Consider the following 19,391-nt stretch of genomic DNA (forward strand, 5'->3'; position numbering starts at 1 on the left):
AAAGAAATATTTATATTCAACAATTAGAATAGGAACAGAATCAGATCCTTGAAACTGAAAGCATCAAGGTTGTTCCTCACTGAGGGAGTCACAATACTCAGGAAATAATATCTGGCTTCTCCTAAATGGTAATGTAAGAAGCATAGTGGTTGCTGAGAGAACATTATGTGCAACTATTATACTCCTCCTTTTATGGAACCTGTCATTGGATCTCAGTGCATTAGCGTAATTGTTTATCCTAAATCCCTCTCTTTTATATTCCATGTAACTTCAATTTGCCAATTATAAACAGGAGATAATAGAATTTCCCCATCTCACAGTACTGCATAACTCAGTACTTTTGAAATCTTGAGGTGCTCAAATATCATGGTGCTAAAAAAATAATAATTGTTTACAGTCACAATGGTAATAGAAGTGAGGTTCATTATATGAAATCCACGTTTTTGTTGTTCTCATGCATGTTACAGAGTTTATCTGTTTGTCATCACAGATAGTCACTTACGCAAGTAACCCAAGTCTAAATTTCCATATGTTTTTGCACTTGCCAAGTGGTCAATGAGAATGGATAATGAGGCTCTTATTCAAATATGTGAGAATATGAGCTTTGTGTCCATGCTTAAATATTTGATGAAGAAAATAGGACATACTTGAGAACATACTTATACAAAATAATCCTGAGTGATATGACTGGATTTGCTGAAGAATAAGAACTTACAAGTTGAAGTGCTAAGTTTTGTGACATGGCAAATTATTCTTGATGTCAACGACATTCCTTTGTCTATATAGCGTTTTTAGAATAATAGTTGAAAAACCTGAATCCATTGGAAAGAGTATGCCAAGTAAATGGAATAATCTTCTTTTTCAAAATCAATTATAGTTTTTTTGCCTCTACTAAGAATTTATTCCTGGCAAAGCCGAAGGCAGGATAGAGACCCACCCAGGGGTTTTCTAATTTTCCCCAATCTGCTTCTAAGCAAGAATCAATTGCTACTTCTTCCTCTGCCTTCTTAAATCTTAGTATCATTTTTATACTTACTCTATAATAGACTGTTTATTTAGTTCCTTATATTCCAAGAAAAATATGCAAACTGTGTTTAAACCTGATGGTTAATATAATGTACTTTCACCAGATGAGAAAAGACATGGGATCAGAGCTATAATGAGATCCTAAATTTAGTTAATTAAATGAGACCCATTTGATAGTGTTATTTCTTTAGAATATCCTGATATTTCATGTCATATTTTTTCAAAAGTGTTTATCTTAAAACCTTTATATATTTATGATGTTGAAGTGATCTTTGTTTTGTATTACAGGTTAGAAAAAAAACTGTCCATAGTCTTCACTGGAAAAAACATATTTCTAAATCACTAAGCCTGAGAACTGTGATTATGAAAGCTATAAGGGGCTCATCATTGCCTCATGAGATATCAGTATATACTTTTTAAAAGCTTTGCCATGGTCTAGAATTTCAAAGTTGTATCCACTTCCACTGAGAAAAGTCAGTACATTATGTGTTTCAGAGCAGTTAAATATTTGACACTGAATAACAGATTCTATAAATTGCTGTTCTAAAAGCCTGTTTCCTGAAATAAATCCGTGCTGAGGACGAATTGCCAGTGCAGTGAACTGCTGACATGAGTATTTTTTACCTTATGGAATTCAAGCAAAGCTTGTTTCTCTCTTTGTCCCTCTTCAAACCTGTTAAAAGAAAACAGCTACAGCTTTTCTTTGAAGGATAGCTAAACATATTATTTGCATTATATATAAAAAACATATGTTTAGTCTCATTGGAGAGAACATACCGCATTTGAAAATAATTACAGTCTCTTAAAGTTGCAACTTTTTTCAGTGATGGGCGTAATTCATTAGATGAACAGGTTATTGATATATCATCAGTGGCCTGTGATGTATCTCTTCTTCTTTGCTTATATGGAGAGTAACCCAAAAATATTTGGAGGGGAAATAACTCTTGGATTTATTGTTTATTAATTAGCCCTCCCACATATTACTTGTAGTTTGAGGCAATTGACTCAAAATGTTTTCATGTGTGGCTGAGCTGTAAGGCTGCAAATTTTTTACGAAGTTTTCTCTCACTTTTTATGGCAGGAGGAGGGGTGAATCCTTTACAAATTAGCTAAATAGCTGTGAAATACCTTGCAGCTGAAGCTTGCAGGTCCTCAGATGTACTTACTCTAGTAATTCCTCACTCATTTTTCACATTATCAATTCTAGGAAACATTGAAAAAACAGGTAAGATATGGCCTGTAAAGCACAACTGGGCTAAAATCAGAAGGGAGCAACTAAGAGAGAATAAGGAAGGTACAAAAACACACAAGCAGGTGAAAGAGAGAAAAAAGGAGATGATAGTGTGATAGATCCTTGAACTAAAATTAGAGAAGAAAAATAATAAACGAAGGAATGAAAAGTAAAATTAAAAGAAAGAAGTAATTACTGAATATAGAAGCAAATAAAAGTATTACATTCCTTGTAAAATACAGTCTTGATAAGATAAACCTTGAGGTGTTAACATAAGGCTTGTTTTATGTGAGTACTTATATGTAAATGTTTATTGTTCATGACACTTTTAGAAGGCAAGTACAAATTGTATTTCACCACAGCCAATACAGATGCATTTCTTTTTAAGTTAATGACTATAATAGTGTATTTTTATATTAAAAAAAAAAAAAAAAGCCCACCACTTTAATAACTTTTTGTTTTTTCTTGAAAGCTACAATTTGTTAAAGTAAAATACTGGAAGAAACGATGAATTATCAAAATTTCAGGTGCATTAGTATCTTTATTGATAGACTGGAGGCAGGCAGCTCTGGAAATTTCCAGTTTATGAAAAGAACAAAAACTAAATGCTGCAATAATAATAAAATGTGTGTAATTCTTGCATCTTCTCCTCAGACTGGAATGGGACACCTGCGTGTTACGAAAGAAGGCCTTCGTCTGGAAGGGGAGTCAGAATTCTTATTCCCTCTGTATGCCAAAGAAATCCATTCTCGAGTGGTAAGCAGATACTCTTTCAGTAATGCTAAAATAAAATTAATGCACTTCCGAACACTTGAAGTTAGGCAAAGTCCATACACCTATCATGGAAATAAATATATGTGTGTGCGTGTGTAGATATGGGTGTATATAAAAATATTGTTCCCTACTTTATAAGCGTGATCATTAGGTTGATGGCCTGATACTATGGCAAAATTAACATTTTTCTCTTAGGCATGCAATAAGAAATATCTCAAAAAGGAATAATAAAGGTCATTAGATGTAAGTGATGCTAAAATTTTAGAAATGTGTAGAAAATTGTTTGTTATTTTTACTGAGATTATTTTTTAATGCAGTCTTCCCTATGAAACTGCTTGTTGTGTTTGTTCATCCATTCCAGAAGAGTTTAAATAGCTCTAAAATTAATGGATCTTTTTGGAAAAGTTAAAATTTTACTAGTAAGTTCAATTTTTGTCACTTCTAGAAGAATAGATGTATGATATCTTTATTTGTGTATACAAAATATATAAGACTAAAAGGGAATATTTAGGATTGAATGTTTTTTGCATAGACAGAAAATATTATTATTGGGGTAAAAAAAAAAAGAATAACATACTTGGTCAAAGAAAATATTTATGAATAAAAAGAAAAAAAATATTTATCTAGCTTTGAAACTTCAAAATAGCCCTGAGTATTGGTATGGTATGAAAGATTTTTATTGAAGTACAGTGCTTAGAGAAAGAAAGAGAGAAACTGAATTGATTTTTAATTATCCTGGTGAACTCTGAAACTTATTCAGTATTTCCAGTAGCAGGAACAGCTCCTCCTTAAATGGTGAAATTCCATTGCTAAATCTGTATTTCCATTTTGTTTCTTATGCTGTATTCTTTTCTGCCTCGTAGGCAGTGGGAATACTACTTATGTCTTTTAGTGGCTTCCCCTAGAGGTTGTTTATCCAATAAGACATAGCTAACAGTTGAGAACTCCTTCTGCCTCAAATATCATTGTACAGTGTTAGGCTACACTTTGTGTGCTTTTAATATTCCTTCCAGCTCTTAATGTATTTAGCATAATATAGGAAGAAAGAGGTGTGGCAGCATCTAGTATAAACTTAGCTGTCTAATGACCCATTTTGTTCATTAGTAGCATGCATTAATTAGAACCTTCGGGCTATCGCATATCTCTGCCCCCTATGAACTGATAATGCATCAGATTTTTTGGTTTTTTGCCTGCTTTTTAAAAATATTTGAGCTCTCTAGAGGCTTAATTGCCTGTAGCTTGATCTCCTGAGTGCCATCTATGTATTTATTCTCATAAAGTTGCTTATTTGGTATGATTTCTTTTTCTAAGTTTGTCTGTTAAAGATTGGAGCACTCACAGCTACCAGAGCAGCTTTCTCCCTTGCCTGCCTGGTGTTCCCCTTGCAGTCTCCTAACAGCTTTTCTCACCTAATGAGGTCTCCAAAGTGCTAAGAAAATATGTGGCAGAAAATCTACTTGCTGTGCCTCATCTCTGGAGCCTGTTACAAGTTTATGCCTTCATTATGAGCCCAACACAGAGTTATGGGCAACGCTGTTGCATCTTAGCTAATAAATATTCATGGAAAGATAAAAGATGGGCATTTATAAATATGTTACTAGATTTTAATTAGTCAACAACAGACATGTGAAAGCTGCAGGTGTAGAATACAGTTTATTTGCATTTCCATTTGATATTACAAATTACTAATTTATTTTTCTAAATCAACCAACAGCAGGCAAGTAAGTGTAATAAAGATGCCCAGATTTATGGGTCATTTAGCACATGAGCTTAAACGTAATATATTTATCTGATCTTTGAACTTCCGTTTCTGCTTCATACTAACTTGTTAACATGAATATTCAATCTGACACACTGCTTACTTTTTTCCTAAGACTTCTCATTGTTCGTGTTAATTCTGTTAGCTTTCACTTTTTCCTGATATCATTTACAATATATTTTGCTCGCTTAGTGACTTCTTTTGAGATAGCCTGTCTTCCTGCTTGTAAGATACCTTTTTAAAAAAAAACGAACCCATAAGTTGGATTCCAAGTTGTGTATTGTTTCTATCACTGTTATTAGATGAGTGTTTGTAGTAAAATTCTGAGGTTCTCTCATACTCTAAGCATTAAATTACAATGGGAACATCACCTGGGAGGGATTTTCAGTGATTAGCCCTTCAAGGTGCTGCACAGTCTCTCTTGTGTCCAGAAAAAGTACCAGAAGCCATATATGTGAAAGAGACTGATCTTAAGAAGATTCCATTAGTTAAAAACTCATTTATCTAGGAATGAGCATCCCCTCTAAAGTTGCAAGCAGCTTGATAATACCCTCTTCATATCACATGTTACCTGATACTCACGTAAGAAACTGAGATCTGCTTAGACACTCTTACTGGTTACTAGGTTCCTGTCCTTTAGATACAAAGTATGTTTTAGTATGAAAGCACCTGTACTGCAAAAAACTTCCTCCCCTCTTTTTAGATTTGCCCATGTGGCTCAATTGGCCAACCCAAATGAGTGTGATCAGACCTTTTTTACCCCAGGTTATTTTCTGATACTTAAAGATAATGGCCAGTATGATCTCCCTGAAAATCATCTGCATTTAAAGATAATTAATGTGGTAAACTGAAGAAAAACACAAGAAGAGCCCACTCAATGCACTCCTCACAAACTTTTGGGACACTTCCAAATGACCCCTGCCAGATCTCTTGCCATGAGCCTGTTTCATTACTGTCCATAAATCTGGTCTGACAGAGCACAGAGGGCATTTAGGTCTTTCAAAACAGTTACTCATCTGCTCTTCAAGACAAGGAGCAGTTTGGAGAGGCTCCAATGGGCCTGAAATGCAGAGAGTTTGAGTTGGAGGGTCTGGGAATATGTAATGGAAATTGCATCACCTGGAAGGAGTTGAATAAGCACAACACCCAAGTCATGAGTTAACACCAGGGGATGTTTTGGTGAAGTAATGCCTTGCTGGCTGCAGTCTAAGAATGACATGAAATTTTGAACTGCCTGCCACAGCTAGTCTGGATCGTCATAGGGGTGAATGAAGATACTGACTACACCTGCTTGACGTGCCCTGGCTTCCATAAGTAGCACAAAGCAATGAGTAGGCCTGAGGCTCTGCAAATGTCCCAGCTGTGATACAGCCTGTGAGGGAAGTGAAACTGAATGTGAGTGCCATTGCTCTGTGACCTGCAGGTGCTTTTGTGTACTGGGACACCAGATACGGCAGAGCGCAGGATGTGTTAGCCTCAAGTCGTGGTGCAGGGATGTGGACAAGCAGGTGACGCTGTTTAGTCTGTTGTTATACTTCTGTCATCCTTCTGAGTGGAGGATAGGGAGACAATTTAATTTAGAGTGACAATCTAATCTATACTGTCACCCGCTAGAGTCAGCTTTGAGCTACTCAGCGTCCCACTTTCGTTACCACCCACTGTCTGAGTTTTCTTGCCAGGAGATCAGTGCCAGGTGCCCAAATCAAGCCGAAGCATACAGGCTGCACTGAACGTCGAGGAAGCAGAATGCAAATGCATGTTTCTCACCAAGTTAGTATGACAGTATAAATTTTCGAAGTGGGGTACTCCTCACTTTAATTAAAATTCTGTCTTAAATGTCTCACTTCAATTAAATGTCTGTCATACGATTGTGTATTGAAATATAGTAAATCTAGTACTTAAACATTTTTTTCCAAATTATAAAATGTTAGCAACCATGTTAATTGGGCTGAAAACACAGACCTTGTTTACCCAAAGTATTCTCTATAATTTTTTTTCTTATTTTAACTCTGATATAGTTGAAGTAATAAAAAAATCTCTGCCCGAATTATTTGATGACATCTGTGGATGGTTTGTAGCTGCAAAGTTATTTCAATGACTGAGTTAATATAAACAGTAGACTAAATTTAAAAAATTGTTAACAATTCTAATTATTGCGCTGTATCTGCTTTTTTTTTGCTCTACTCTTCAGGACTCATCACTGCTTCTCCAGTCTACTCACAATGTGACTGTAAATGCTCGCAATTCAAATGGGGAGGTCACAGGGAGATTAAATGTGGGTAAGTCTAAGTGCTTTTTCCTTGTTCACTGTTTTGGAAACATTGTAATGAATATTTGCAAGGAACATTTGAGGATATAAAGCACTATACATGATTTTTTTTTACTGCTATGGCCAGATTTGAGTAGTCCAGCTGCCACTCAATATGTACCAACAATATATTTTCAGTTTCTTAGTTAAGCATTAGTTCTGTAAATATTTAAAGCACTTTTTTATTGCAGAGTCATGCATAAAAGGTCACTGCAGAAGTTACTCTTTTTCTTGTGTAAATATCTGTTGATAGTTGTGAATCATTTTCTAAGAAAATGCAACAGGAGAACATGGCTAGAGAGACCTGTATGTCTCTCTTCATTTCCTAGTATTCCAGAAACTAACACATTTAAGCAGATGTCCTAAAAACTTCATATGCACAAGCCTTTGCTAAAGAATTAATGCCTTCCACAGTTGCCAGCATGCTGGAATTATGTCTTAATACCCTGTTCATCTTATAAATATGAATAGTTGCCATTGTGAAGGAGCTGTACAGGTAAGTTTGAGATCATGCCAAAGACGACAATATAATATAGTATCACTCATAAGATCATAACAAAAATACCTTTTAGCTCATGGAAAACTGTGATTCAATTGATCTGTTAAAAGATTTTAATAAGTTACTAAGAGTGATTTAAATACCCAGTCTTCAACAGAAGTAATTCACAAGAGAGATGTGAAACTAATCTTTACTTGAGGAGTTTCTATGAAATTCCTCACATGAGGATAACAGGCACATATTACACAAGAATGAAAAAGGTTTCCCTCATGAATCACAGATACAGTAAAATGACATAAAATGCGAGCAACTTCCACCATAAACACTCTTGTTTTAAAGTCTCTATGTTCCCCTCAGTTTACCTGCATGACATACCTTTTGCAGGAGTTATCTGGACATTGTAGCTCTTTAAAAATGCTGTGGATTTTGTTGTGTTTTGGACAGTGTTCCATAATTACTCTGCATTCAGCAGCTTCACTTAATGCAAATGCATTTATCTGCTTGCCGGGAAAAGAATACTTTCAAAATAATAGGGATAATAACAACAAAAAAAAATTCTATGCTTTACTCTTTTTTGACTTGGCTCTGGATGACAAGGGTGCCTATTTTTGAGTTACTCTTTAAAATCATTTGAAATTCACATATGACCAAAGAAACTCATATTAAAACCAAGTAAATAATTAAAATAATAATTTAAAGCAAAAAAAGAAGGGACTTTTATTTAAGGGATTACAAGGATGTGATTGCTTTGGGAATATTTATGAGATAAATGGGACTTCAAAAAAGGGTGTTGGCCAACCGAGAGCAAGGAAGGGATCTAAATAAGGCACAGATGTGGGAAGGTTCAGGATGGAGAGTCAGAGGGAATTAAGAAAGCCATGGAGAGAGATGCCTATAGGCAAGGCAAGGATGTCTACAGAACAGATGGTAACTATTTTCATTAGAATAGCTCCTGTCTTTAAAATAATGAATAAGATTCAGATGTCACTATCAGAGCTTGCTCATCAGCCTTCAAAACTGAAATGTCTAGAACTTTCTTTGATAATCCAAGCAAACAGTTGAAGAAAGCTGCTAACTATTGTCCAAGATTCAATCCTAAAATAAAAAAGAAATGTAGCAACTTTGATTTATACTGTGGGTCATAAAAGCAACTTAGTTTAAAACATTATCAAACTTTTTCAATAATGAATGATAACAAATATATAATGTGTATAAAAGAAACAGATAGACTACATAGTTAGTTTTCAAATACTTAAGAACAACATTGGTATCAAACAGTAAATGATTCTTCATCTAGGCAAGCGTATACTTACATATACAGCCTTCCAGGAGATTAATATAATACAGTCAGATTTTGCTATGGTGTTGCAGTGCCTCATAGTAAGGAAGCAGCATGTTTCCAACTATCTTTACTGAAAAGTGGGACCAGTTTTTGAAAATATATGTTTTCCAAGGATTATGTAAGGAGGCTTCAACTTACAGAAGACCCTAAGTTCTGCTTGTAATATGTCTTTCATGAGCAAAAACCAAAACAAAACAGAAAAAAAAATGAAAAGACACAACACCAACAAAAATTTAAAACAAACAAAACCAGCACCACCACATGCACAAAGAGTCTTCCAAAGTCATGCAAGATCTGTGAGAATAGATCCCATACAATGGACTGCTGACCCTTTTCTAGTTCAATCATTTACACCAAGGAACAGTAACATAAGTTTTTAGATAGAACTGTATTATGCAGCTGTTCTGCACTTTGAAAATATGAAATCAGCACCACTCAGAAAGCATGGGAATATGGTAAAAGTCAAAATGCTTTATGCAGCCTGAAACACAATTAGAGTCAAAACTCTGCCTAGAAACTGTTTTCAGGTCCATCACATTAATCTGAACAGCTGTAACAATGAGACTATTTGTGCTATCCCACCCCTCTTTTTTCAAACAAGAACAACATTCTAAGGAAACAGATGTCAGTACCTAATATATTGCTTCATTAGCATTAATTGCCATCTATAAAGTACTACTTTCCAATGTCAAATAATTTCTAGTTTTCTTCTCAGAACTTTGACATTTCATTTTCAAGTGATGGTATTTTTTCATCAGAGGCATAATAGGAAGAAAACAGTGTTAATGAAGCATGATGTATGTAAGAAGAGTTTGATGATGTTTTTACATGGAAAACCCTGAAGCCAGTTTCATAAACTCAACTTAATTAATGGCATTGTAAAATCATTTAGCTTTTATTTTTCCCAGAAGGCTTTCATTAAAAACTCCATTTTTGTCCAAATAAGTTACTTTTTATCTTTAAGATAAAAGCCAGGACATATTTCTTGAAGATCTTTGTACTGCAGGAAGATGATTATTTGCACAGCTTTAATTGCTCTCCAACTGGGTTACAAGAAGGAAAGATACAACATAGGAGTAATTAATAGAAAGATAAATTGGAAACTTCGTTGAAGTATTTTTGAGGTGATTAAGTCTTCCTGTGATCAAGAATTTACAATATTTGTTCCAAGGGTATTAAAGTAGGGATTTTTACTTCCGGAAGTATAAAAAATTTAGGTATCCATGAATCTGATCATATCAAAACATAAATGCTAGTTTTATTTTAAAGTGAAATTTATTTGACACAGATCAAGCAAAATTTAGAGAATGACAGGTGGCTGCTAAAACTTCCTACAGACTTCTAAACATCCTCTTTTCTAATTTCCTGTTTTGATTCACAGCTGTTTGTTTTATATTAAATGCATACGCTATTGATCTTCTGTGAGACAATTGTGTATTTAAATGGATGTAATATTGAAAAGAATATAAACAAATTGCAGAAAAAAGTAAGTAGCAAATCAATATACATTTAATTTAAAACTAGCTAAGCATATCACTATGAAAACTTATTTATGAAAAAAGTAATTTAGTCGTTACAGCTTAAGTTTAATATTTAGACTCAAATGAAAAGTATACTTTTCTGAAAAAAAATCCCATTGATGTAAGGTGCTTAACACAGCGAGATTTACACACCCTGTCACCAAATATGATAAACTTAAGAAGAAATATGTGATAATGTTCAGGGTCAGCAATGCTGACTTAAACCAGACTTTAAAGACCCTCTAGAAGGTAATCTGCATTGCCAACTTGCTTAAATATGCCAGCATCACAGTTAAGGGGAAGTTTAACCTGGTCAGGGGAATTTGAATCCTGTGCTGTCACTTCTCTCTCTCTGTCTAGAAGAAGAGAAAAGCAATATGCATATAAGTCTACAGAGCTTAGCTCTGAAGAAAAAAAAAAGACTAATGTTTGGGAAATAAATTTTTATTTGGAAAAGGAACCAAATAATGGATACCTATGTCTCACCTGAGTAGCTCTATTTTCTGTTTATTTCAATGGGAGTAAGTGAAGAAAGAGGAATTATTAAATACTTTATAACCTTCTCAACTTCCAGTCTTCAGTAAATTTGAAATCCCAAAGGTATTTTTGTTCATATGGTATAAGAAGAATTAACATAAGTCATTGGATGATAATTTGAAGATAATGCTTATTGCTTAAGGTGAGGACAGTTCCTGTACTTCCTCCCTCTAACGTATAAAGAAGGTTGAATTGTCAGAATAGGTTAATGCTAGATGAATTTGTAAAGGTTAGCTTTAAATAGCTGACATTTCTTGTGATTAGAATCTATGGGAGAATTTGGACAATTAAGTATGTCTAAAATCCTAGTAATTTCAAGTGTAACAGTATTTCTTAAGTGTAACAAGATTCCCTATGGCACTTAGTGGCAAAAAAAAAAAAAAAGGAGCTAGATCCCTATCTTTCTTGTGACAGGTCTGCAGAAGAAGTTGTGTCTGCCGTCCTGGTGGACTACTTGAACGTATATCTGCAGTGTACCCTTGTGGCAATGAGGGCTAATAGCATACTGGGCTGCATTATTCCACTCCTAGGAGGCTGCATCTGGAATACTGTGTCAAGCTTTGCCCCTCCAGTAAGAGCAAACTGGGGACACTCCCACAGGGAGCCATGAAGACACTCAGGGAGAAGGAGCACGTGAGGCTGAAGAAGTTCTGTTTGTTTAACCTGCAGAAAAGAGGGCTAAAAGGGGTCTTCTAATTTCTGCCTGCTACTAGGAGGGCTAGCGACAAGAGGAAGCCAGGCTCTTCTCAGGGGTACACAGCAAAAGAGCAAGAGGCAATGGTCATAGGTTGCAGTGAGGCAAAATGCAACTGGATAGAAGGAGGGGAAACATACCACTGTTAGACTGGATAACCATGGGAACAGGTTACCCGGGAAGGCTGTTGACTTGCCTTACTCAGAGGTATTAAAATTCCACTTGGACAAGAGCCTGATCTTCGTCAAAATTCCAGCCAAGCTGACCCTGCTGTGAGTAGGAGGTAGGACTGGGTGACCTCCAGAGCTGACCTCTAGCTTGCATTCTTCTGTGGTTCCATCTTGCCCAGTCTTAAGCTGACACTCTGGAAAAGCTCAGGTTGTTTACAGACCCCATGTCAGACTAGCTAGCCCAATGTAGAAGTCTTGGATACTCTAGGGCATCTAAAATGAGCTGAAGTCCAGGCAGGGAGCACCAAAGTACATATTAATATAATGGCAGTAGACAGTAGGCAACGGAGTAATACCCTGTCTCTTTAATGGTCCTCTCACATTGTCCTCTGCCCAGATCCAATAGGCGTGCACAGACTACTCCTGAAACACAGTGCTGGAGCTGGCCTTATGAAAATAAACTCATGGCTTTCTGTAAAAAAGAATAATTGGTGGAAGAGGAATTATCCATTATGCAGGAGACAGAGTGGTTAAAGTATTCACTCAGGGATGAGAAACTCAGATCAGCTGTTCTCTGTGCATATAGGGTTTCAAATTATCATCCTCATCTCCTTTAGTACTTTCCTTTTCAGCTTACCTGTCTGAGGCCTGTGTGTTTCACCCTTTCCTGTTGAAATTATTCATCATGTGACAGATTCTTGGTTCATTAGGCCTGAGAGAAAAGGTGACAACATAGCCTTTTGGTCAAATTACTGTGTGAGAAACATGGTCTCCTATTCCTGCAGTTGTTCCTACATGCAATAATCCATTTTACAATGAAATATATAATGGTTTTATTTTTTAATATTTAAATAGAGTATTTTGTAAGGATAATGCCTAGATAGATAAATACATGAAGTTACCTAAATCACTCTTAGAGGGGAAAGTACTGCCACCTAAATACCTAGTACTATGTTGGGTTTCCAGTGCCTGCAATGACCATTCAGAACTAATGTCTAGACTTGTGTTCAGCCATAGAGAAGTGCTGCCAGTAAGGCATCCTTACTTTGATCTGAGGTGGCATAATTGTTGCATCCATTGCATAAAGAGAAAACTGAGAGAAAAAGAGGAAACAGGAGCAGCAAGCGTTATATTAATATATTAGAGATGTTTTTAAAGGTGATGTGTGATATGGATGTAAAATGCATATATGCAATGTGCTGCAAATGCTCTGTAATAATGTACTTGTTATAATAAAAGACAAGCAAGTACTTCCATACCATTCTATATGAAAATCTGACTAATGTTATGCTTCTGAAAGTAATGACTTTACATTTATTAGTATTGTATTCCTTATGAAATTAGAAGTGAATTTGTAGGTGTATTACAATTTTAGTACACTTGTAATAAGGTCTTATTTTAAGTAAGGTGCTTTAATGTAATAAAAATTAACTAAAAAATGAAATTGCATAGCAATACACCAAAACACCCAGGATTTTGGCTTCTATTCAACACTTCCGTGATTCTAGGTGGAAGGAGAAGACTGAAGTATACAGGAGACCAGGAGAGGTGCACTGCTGGATCTCATCCTCACTAACAAAGAGGGTCTGGTTGAAGCAGTAAAGGTTGAGGGCTGCCTGGGTTGCAGTGACCACGAGATGGTGGAGTTCAGCATCTCGTGTGGCAGGAACAGAATAGCAAGTAGAATTGCAACCCTGGACTTTGGCAGGGCTAATTTCGGCCTTTTCAAGCAACTGCTGAGGGAAACCCCATGGGCAAGACTGCTTGAAGGAAAAGGGGCCCAAGAGAGCTGGATTGCATTCAGAGATTGCTTCTTCCATGCTCAGGATCAGAGCATCCCCACACGTAGGAAGTCGAGGAAGGGAGCCAGAAGGCCTGCGTGGTTGAATAGGGATCTGTTGGGTATGCTCAAGCAGAAGAGGCGAGTTTACAGGTCATGGAAGCAGGGACTGGCCACTTGGGAGGAATATAAGGCTGCTGTTAGAGGATGCAGGAAGGCAGCTAGGGTAGCCAAGGCCTCCTTAGAATTACAGCTGGCGAGAGGGGTCAAGGACAGCAAGAAGAACTTTTTCAAATACATAGCAGATAAAACTAATACCAGAGGCAATGTAGGCCCACTGATGAATGAGGTGGGTGCCCTGGTGGCAGAAGACACAGAGAAGGCAGAATTGCTGAATGCCGCCTTTGTCTCTGTCTACTCCGCTGGAGGATGTCCTGGGGAACCCTGTACCCCTGAGACCCCGGATGAAGCCAGGTTAATGGAGGAGTTTGCTTTAGTCGATGAGGACTGGGTTAGGGAACAATTAAGTAGTCTGGACGTCCATAAATCCATGGGTCCAGATGGGATGCATCCGTGGGTGCTGAGGGAGCTGGCTGAAGTCATTGCTAGACCGCTATCCATCATTTTTGCCAAGTCTTGGGAAACGGGAGAGGTGCCCGAGGATTGGAGGAAAGCAAATGTCACTCCAGTCTTTAAAAAGGGCAAGAAGGAGGACCCGGGTAATTATAGACCGGTCAGCCTCACCTCTGTCCCTGGGAAAGTAATGGAACAGCTTATCCTTGGTGCCATCTCAAGGCACATCAGGGATAAGAGGGTCATTAGGGGCAGTCAGCATGGCTTTACCAAGGGTAAGTCATGCTTGACCAACCTCATAGCCTTTTATGAGAATGTAACAAGGTGGATGGATGATGGCAGAGCGGTGGATGTGGTCTACCTTGACTTCAGTAAAGCCTTTGACACAGTCCCTCACAGCATCCTCACAGCTAAATTGAGGAGGTGTGGTCTCGACAATAGAGTAGTGAGGTGGGTTGCAAACTGGCTTAAAGAGAGAAGCCAGAGAGTGGTGGTCAATGGTGCGGAGTCCAGTTGGAGGCCAGTATCTAGTGGAGTGCCTCAGGGGTCAGTACTGGGGCCAATATTATTCAATATATTCATTAATGATTTAGACGAGGGAATTGAGTGTACTATCAGCAAGTTTGCTGATGACACTAAGCTGGGAGGAGTGGCTGACACGCCAGAAGGCTGTGCCGCCATCCAGCGGGACCTGGACAGGCTGGAGAGTTGGGCGGGGGATAATCTGATGGAATTTAACAAGGGAAAGTGTAGAGTCCTGCATCTGGGCAGGAACAATCCCAAGTTCCAGTATAGGTTGGGGCATGACCTATTAGAGAGCAGTATAGGGGAAAGGGACCTGGGGATCCTGGTGGACAACAGGATGATCATGAGCCAGCACTGTGCCCTTGTGGCCAGGAAGGCTAATGGCATCCTTGGGTGTATTACAAGGGGGGTGGTCAGTAGATCGAGAGAGGTCCTCCTTCCCCTCTACTCCGCCCTGGTGAGACCCCATCTGGAATATTGTGTCCAGTTCTGGGCGCCTCAGTTCAAGAAGGACAGGGAACTGCTGGAGAGGGTCCAGCGTAGGGCAACAAAGATGATTAAGGGAGTGGAGCGTCTCCCTTATGAAGAAAAGCTGAGGGAGCTGGGGCTCTAGTTTGGAGAAGAGGAGACTGAGGGGTGACCTTATTAATGTTTATAAATATATAAAGGGTGAGTGCCATGAGGATGGAGTCAGGCTCTTCTCAGTGGCAAACAATGATAGGACAAGGGGCAATGGGATCAAGCTGGAACACAAGAGGTTCCACTTAAATTTGAGAAAGAACTTCTTCTCAGTGAGGGTAACAGAGCACTGGAACAGGCTACCCAGGGAGGTTGTGGAGTCTCCTTCCCTGGAGACATTCAAAGCCCGCCTGGACACATTCCTGTGCGACCTCACCTAGGCGTTCCTGCTCCAGCAGGGGGATTGGACTAGATGATCTTTTGAGGTCCCTTCCAATCCCAAACATACTGTGATACTGTGATACTGTGAATAGGTGATAGCCATAGGTTATCCAACATATCAGGTAGCAGAAAAGAGTAAGAAAATAAAATATGTTAAATAAATAACTTCGGTGTTGGAAAGCGTTTTCTTCTGAAAGATCTAAAGACACGCTAGAAGTGCTTAGTACTTGACAGAACTAACTGAATTTGAAGAGTCTGTCTACATGTTACCAATTTTATTGACGTTGAGGTCTTTGTGGATATGTATTTTATGGCAGGTCCTGTTTTTGATAGGAGATTCTCTGCCAACTTGTCCTTCTACATTTGTATCGGCCTGGAATTCAAAGGTTGGGTAGCAGTAGAAGGGAATTTATTTAAATGCTTTTTCACTGAAATGGACTCACTAAACAAAAAGCTTTCCTGCCATGGAAAAACCACCTAGGGCAGTCGGGAGTGAGGAGGAGAAACAAAAAGAAATGCTGTTTAGCAGTGTGCTTCTTTGCAAGCAATACATCATTTGTTTTTGGAACAATTTTTCAGCATTTAAAGTGACATCCTCAGTGTCAACAGGTGTGTGATGTGATGGTCACACATGAGGTCTGTATCAGAACTACACATGTTAAAGAAGGAAGTGAAAAGAAACAATGAGCAATTACTGGTCACCCTGACTAGCAAGGATAGCTGATTGTCCTGGGAATTCCTGTGATGCCTCAGGCAGCAATGGGAAAAGAGTTCAAATGCTCTCTGTAACCTGCATTCAGTCATGTTATGTTTTTAATTGTAGGATTTTATCAACAAGTATTACACAGTATTAGTTGATTTACATGCCATTAGTATAATAGGGTTATAAACAAAATGCATTTAGGAATTAGGAGATTAAAGTTTCAGATATGGAATTTGGCTGCTGTTTATGAGCTGAAAATTAGTCTTACTGGGGTCACAATACGATGAATGTTATTGCAATATAGCTAATGCATGTGTATTGTGAAATACAACAAAGAGAAATTAATGGCTACTTTTGGTTACCTAAATTTATTTGCATTTCTTTGAAAGCCTATTTTTGCTTTTTGAAAGTTGTTCCACATATACTGAGATGTCTCATCTCTAGCATGAATAACACATACGCTTGAATTTGGTTTACCCTAGCATTCCCTCTAATGATCTAATATGCATCATTTGTTATCCATACTATCCTTTGATAATAATGATTATCTATAGGACAATCCTTGTCGCACTTTACGGGGGCATTCATGCTGAGGAAACTATGGACCTAAAGATTCTTGTTAAAGATGCATTCAAGTTTGCAAGGACCAGGATAAACCAGAAGAGAACTATGGATGCAAACCCAACACGGGCAAGGCCGTGAGTTGTAGTTTCAACAAGCCTCCAGTTAAGACTCCTTTGGGAAGCATGTAGTGTGCAATGAGTGCTGTTAGTGCTTGTAGTGCTTTTGCTTATATAAGTCTAGCTTCAATATATAATAGGCATAGGTCATAATGGACCCATCTTAAATCCTACCTAATTGCCCCTCTACATGCTTAAGTTCAATGTTTAGATTATCCTAACTCTTGTGCAGGAAAAAAATAAGAAGTGTTAAGAGCAATAGGCACCAAACTTTTCTTAAGCAATGACAACCCCTACATACTTTAATGACTCACTCAGTGCATGAGCAGAGACATCTAAAGTTGGGAAGTGTTTAGCAGGTAGGAATAGACTATATCTATCTTAGCGACCAAACCAGGCCAGGCCCCACAGTCTGGCACAGCAATCAGGACACAGCTCAGCGTGCTGCCCTCCTGAGCTGGAGAGCTTCATCCATCTCACCTGTGAGGAACAGCCCCAGGTCAGGGACACTGTCTGGGAGGCACAGGTTGAGATTGTGCCAAGGTGCATGCCACAAGATTAGCAGAGATTGGCAGTGCTTGTGTCTCCTCTGCCTTGACTTTCTCTAATTTGTTGATAGAGATGTATTGATTAGTTTGCTAAAGCTTACTGCTCAGCCAGGATGAACACTTTTCTACAAATCCTGTTATACCTGTTGTTCCCCTTCTAAGGAGATTTTTCTCTGTTTTTCTCCTGTCTCAATGGGACTCCCTCAGTTTATCTGGGTAAAGGTGTTCTGCTTTGCCTGGAGTAATGAGATATTGAGCAGAAGAAAAGAGGAAAGCCCAAGAATGGGCTTAGGTGGTCTAATGATAAAAATCAGCTGGGAGTGGAAAGACTGGATCCCAGCCTCGTTCCAGTCACTGTTGGAATGGGGTTAGTGCATGCATGTACTAATTTAATTAAACTTATATAGATTGCATCTCCTGTTGTATCAGTATGGTGTTCTGTATGGATACCATGCCTGAAACTTGCATTCGAGAGGACAGCTGAGAAAATCAGTCTGCACAACATGCATTCTTTGCTTTGGTTAGGTGAAAGGAAAATAATTTGGTCCAAGGTATGTACATGCTATTTAGTGTGTATATATGCGTCCTAAATTCAAACAGTTAAAGCAGATCCTTTATCCCGTAACTTTTTTCTTTTGTCATGTCACATCTCTCTGTGAATTAATCTACATTCTGTAACAATGCAATTAACAAAAAAAAAACCTGTCAATTTTCTGGCAATACGCAGATGTAAAAATTAAATGAATTGATTAGTGCTGTTTGAGGTAGTTCTTCCCTGTTCTAACTACAAGAAACATGAAAAATCTTCCTTTGACAAGACTGTTTCTAAAATAGATTCTGCAAATTAGCAAATCAGGAAGATAAATGTACTGGCTAGATGACATCAAGCCAGAGCTGGTGCATATCATGTCACACTTCTCCAGTTCTTTTAAATCCATTGTTCTTTCCAGTGCATTATGATCAGGTAAAACTTCTTTGTCTTCCAAGATGCTGAGAAGAAAAGAACAGAAGTGCTGCTATTCAGGTCCAGCAATTTATTTTCAAAGCTGACTGCCTTTGTACCAAGGAAATCAGTAGAGGCATTCCTCCTAAACATATAGTATTTTATCATAGTATTTTTCTGTGATCATGTGCAAATAATTAGCAATTATACATAAATTAACAATATCTATTTCTTCGTTGTCTTTTAGAGATATTGTATTGCTGCCTGTTGTTTGCAGGCTTGCACAAACATACAACATTTCTTAATTAGTATTTTAAAGATTACCCGCACTATAAAACCTCTCAGCTTAGAACTCAGTCTGCAGAAGTTCTTGGGCACCTACTTTACTTTAAAGTACATATACCTAAAATGTCAGTCTTCAGGATTCTTAGTCAGTTATTAATGATGTTAATCAATAAATATTCTATTGCTATATAAAAATATTCGCTTCTGGCATGCCAGACCTACTAAAATATTGACGGCACTGAAAAGAAAAATACTTAACCTTGTCAGAGCCTACGGAGTAAGCATTCTCATTTCTGTCTCATCTACTGGGTCTAATCCAGCAGATATTTTAATTGCCTGCTTTTTAGAATGAGCTCTGACAGTAAGCAGCATCAGGAAAAGAAGTGGTAGAGCAACTTTTCTCCAGCAGTCCTACAGCCAGCGTATTGACCCTGCAAACCAGACACTTGAGGTCCCTTCCTGTGGAGGAAATCAAGGCTCCAAATAGTACCTTTCTTTTCTATCCGGTATAAAACATCTTCAACAGAAGAGACTGAGAATCAGTCCTTAAATCTTTTCCAGCAAAAATGTGGTACCCTCAGTGTGCCTGAACCT

General features: G+C 37.8%; 1 protein-coding gene across 10 annotated transcripts in view; it reads left to right on the plus strand.

The window, feature by feature from the left end:
* Window positions 1-19,391, plus strand: part of SGCG (sarcoglycan gamma) — a 129,283-nt gene that overhangs the window by 78,684 nt on the left and 31,208 nt on the right. For all 10 annotated transcript variants that reach the window (XM_071804234.1, XM_071804235.1, XM_071804207.1 and 7 more), the window contains 2 exons: window positions 2,912-3,013; window positions 6,982-7,069. In XM_071804234.1, coding sequence (XP_071660335.1) covers window positions 2,912-3,013; window positions 6,982-7,069 — 190 coding nt within the window. The remainder of the gene's footprint in view (window positions 1-2,911; window positions 3,014-6,981; window positions 7,070-19,391) is intronic.

This window comes from Patagioenas fasciata, chromosome 1, assembly GCF_037038585.1.
Source record: "Patagioenas fasciata isolate bPatFas1 chromosome 1, bPatFas1.hap1, whole genome shotgun sequence".
In the NCBI taxonomy this organism is placed as follows: Eukaryota; Metazoa; Chordata; class Aves; order Columbiformes; family Columbidae; genus Patagioenas; species Patagioenas fasciata.